Source organism: Fopius arisanus, unplaced genomic scaffold (assembly GCF_000806365.1).
Source record: "Fopius arisanus strain USDA-PBARC FA_bdor unplaced genomic scaffold, ASM80636v1 scaffold00051, whole genome shotgun sequence".
NCBI lineage: Eukaryota > Metazoa > Arthropoda > Insecta > Hymenoptera > Braconidae > Fopius > Fopius arisanus.
Genome location: NW_011887790.1, coordinates 439,646 through 443,377, shown reverse-complemented (window position 1 = coordinate 443,377; position 3,732 = coordinate 439,646). Strand labels below are relative to the sequence as shown.

At 42.2% G+C, this 3,732-nt stretch overlaps 1 protein-coding gene across 1 annotated transcript; it reads left to right on the top strand.

Annotated features, from left to right (window-relative positions):
• The first annotated feature begins 6 nt into the window (after positions 1-6).
• Positions 7-3,723, top strand: LOC105267893 (fanconi-associated nuclease 1-like). The gene is made up of 2 exons (XM_011307041.1): positions 7-14; positions 432-3,723. The coding sequence occupies exon 2, from the start codon at positions 492-494 to the stop codon at positions 3,603-3,605; it is 3,114 nt and encodes a 1,037-aa protein (XP_011305343.1). The 5' UTR covers positions 7-14; positions 432-491; the 3' UTR covers positions 3,606-3,723.
• The last annotated feature ends 9 nt before the right edge of the window (positions 3,724-3,732 follow it).

The window sequence follows — 3,732 nt, the reverse complement described above, 5'->3', positions numbered from 1 at the left end:
TTACCTCGCGAAAGGTTCGTTTTTATTCTGTCCATTTTACTCTTAATCAAGAATAGTAAACAGAATATATAATTGAATGAAGGAGAATTGTCTCCCTTTCAGTTTCAATTTCAATTGTCAATTGTGAATGCATTTTCCTCTCTGAAATTTCTACTTTTTCGATTATTTTATAGAAACAAAATTATATTTTATGAGCGAAAAAAATCCTAACCTATGAGAATCAATCGACCAATGAATGCTCCAGTGCTCAATCAATGTCTACCTCTGAAAAATAAAAATATAAACTGCATAAAAAAACTGTCAATTGTTGCTTTGAAGATAACAATAGCAACTAAAAACTGCAAATAACATTTTACAGTTTAAAGTTTTGAAGTGATCCATCCCTTCTGGGAATTTATCAAAAAATCTTTCTTTTTTTTTTCTATGCCCAGAAACCAGGGAAATCCGCCAAAAGCACTCCGATAAAGTCGATATTCTCTGAAGCTACTCCAATGAAGTGCAAATATCCACCAGATGCCATTATAATCCTCAATGACTCAGATGAGGACTCGCATCCAGGTGAAGGTCAAGAGGTCCTGCCTCAGAAAGCCTCCACTTCTCGCAACTTCTCACACATCAACAAGAAAAACCTCCGAAACCTGTCCACAACCCCCAAATCCTCTCCCTCCCAACCTCCCAAATACTGCATTTCTCTGGACGATTCTTCCGAGGATGACTCTCCGCCGACGTTTACCCCCTCGAAGTCCTTACAAAAACCCAAAACCCCATCACCAAAACGTGCCTTGAATTTCACTTCCTGTCAGAGTCCCATAAAGCGTAAAAAAATCAACGAAATAATGACCCACGAGATGGCTAAAGAGAATAGCTTCCATCAATACGCCTTGACGACGACAACCAGTATAATGGAGAGCTTAGAAGTATCCGAAATCATCACCCTGGAGTCCAAGAAACAGTTGAGCTTCGCAGGAAAATCACAAAGCGTGATAAAAGAGGAACTGCTGCTTTCCGAGGACGAATGGGACCCTGACGAAGTGGATAGCAATGTCGATTCACTTTTACTGTCACCGAAGGCCTATTTGAAGGTTTTACGCCCAGAAATTATAAACAGGAATTTTCAACAGGAAACAAACAATTTTCAACAGAAATCTCAAGGAACTGATCAAAGGGTTAGAAAGGCTGAGAAGCTTCAAAGGATAGTGGAAAGTGCAGAAAATATCGTGGTTGGGATGGGAATGTCCGGGATGACTCCGAAAGAAATGGCGTCGCCAGAGATCTTGGTCGACCTAGAGATGATCGGGTATCCTAGGACGCCCAAGAAGTCCAGCAATAATGAGGGGTGCGGTTCGCCACGGGATGACGTCCAGAGTCCATTGAGGAACATGGAGACTCCCTTGAAGAGATCCCCATCAACATTCTCCCCGACCCAAAGGTCTCCCACCATGAGACGCTATCGACCGAAGAAAATATTCAAAGATAATACGAATTTCGAAACTGTCGTAGATAATCTTAATTTAGCCAAGCAGGGAGCCATAACCGCAAATAAGCTTGACCTCCAGGAGATTTATGAAAAAGGAAATTTCAAGATTCAGTGGGAGAGAATAGACACTAGTACTGCAAAGCAATATGATATTCAGGACGTTGTCCAACCTAAGAATTGGCACTCTGAGAGACTATTGGAGATGATTATCTGGGTGTTTTCAGAACCTGTCAATTGTGGGTATTTCGACGAGGAGGAGAGAGACATGATCTTCAAGGTGATGAGCATGAGCCAAGAGGAACAGGTGCTTTTGGCGATCATGCTCAAGAGGGAGGTCAAGTGGTTCCGAGTGAGGAAACAGAAATATGAGCATCACTTCGGGGAGAATATGGAGAAATACTACTTGGAATTGACCAAAAAAGGGTTCTTCGATAATGATTGGGAAAAAGTGGACATAGAATTGATTTTCAAGCTTCTGCAAGTCGACGAGCTGAAAGACCTTTGCAAGCTCATGAAGATGAACTCTAATGTAGTGAAACCGAAAATGATAGCCTCCTTAAAACAGCTCTTGCGTCAAAAAACTAGTCATTTTAACACGACATCACCACATGAGGCCCTCAAAACGCGTTTATTATACGTTGCTGGTCCAATCCTGAAACTCTCGGAGAAATTTGTCTTCCTAATCCACCGAATCCTCACTCTCTATTATCCAAATCATGACCCAGAGGAAAAGCTAAGTGACGTTTTCCACAAGCTCTCCGAGGTCCACTTTGGAAACAAGACCTTCCCCTCGACTCCAATAATTCGTTTTCCACTATTCAAAAGTAGACAATCACTGAGTGACTACACAGAAGCTAAACTCGTCTGGATGAAGATCACTCAAGTCATGAAAGAGACCAATAAAGGCCCTTCGCATTGGGAGGCAGTCAGAGATCATGGAAAAACAGCTTACAAAAAATTGAAAGAAATAATGAACAAAATTGTGAAATCACCAGAAGACTCAACCTCGGAAGGTCGAAAATCAAAAAAAATTCCCTCTCATATTGCTCGCTTCACCTCCACGTATGTCTGGTCCAAAATCCTGATCCTCAGCTTCGAGGCCTTCAAAAGGCTAAAATATGACGGTTGCCTCCTTGTTAAATCCTATATAGAATTTCTTTTGAACAATCGTGCAGATATTCTGATAAACTGCGGCAAGCTCTACAAAGAATTAACGCTGATTGAGATGAGCCACTTAAAGGACCTCGAACGATCAGCGGAAATGACTCTAGAGGCATTCTCAGTGACTTCCTCCATTATTGATCAGGCCGAGATGATTGAAAGAGCAAAAAAGCTGTCGAGCAGAGTCAACGGGATATCCCCCATCACGAAAAACAAGCTGAAGGATGTGTTGGATCAGAAGGAGGAGGAGTTCGTGTGCATTCCAAAAGAAGTGGAGATCGAGGTAACCAAAGTGGACAGGGCAGGCTGTGGCGGAAAGAGTATGTGGCAACTCAATATCGGAGATGAGGAGAAAGGATATGGAAACGTTGAAACTGTGGCTATGAGTCATTATGCCACCGTTGGATATCCGAAGGGAATCCATTGCGAGGGAGCCCTTCCCGTCACACTCTTTGCCTGTCTGTTCTGGAGAGAAATCTACGAACTTTCAGTTCCTGGTGCATTCGTCTCGTTGTTTCAGGATGCACCGTTGGACCTCTTTGGTTCGAGTTTCTTTGAAAATCGGAGGGAAGCATTATCAAAGAAGGTTGAGAATTTAGAAAAGCTTCAGAACTTTAGTTCCGTCCTGGAGGAAATGACTATTATTTATCGAGATCTCTCTGGGCTTCAGTCTATCATGTGTTCTATAGTGGACGATCCTGAATTGTTTCACGAGATAATCACGTGCTTGGGGAAGAATGGAGTCCTGGGGATCTGCAAGAGAATGGTCCTAGGGGGATATGTAAACTGGAGGTCGGGATTTCCTGATTTGTTTGTGTGGAACGAGAAGAGCATGAAGTGTAAAGTCGTGGAGGTCAAGGGACCTGGGGACAGCCTCTCGGTTAAACAGAAACTGTGGATCAAGTACTTGCAGGAGATAGGGGTCAAGGTCGAGGTCTGTCTTGTTAAGGCTAAACAAATGTATTGATAAATTCATTTGGATCGTTTCAGCGTTTGTTCTTTTTACGATTTTGCGTTTATATGGCGCATTTTTCTTTTTGTTTTTTATTCATTAAGAGCAGTATGCCATATGTGTTTGATCATTACATAGTTTA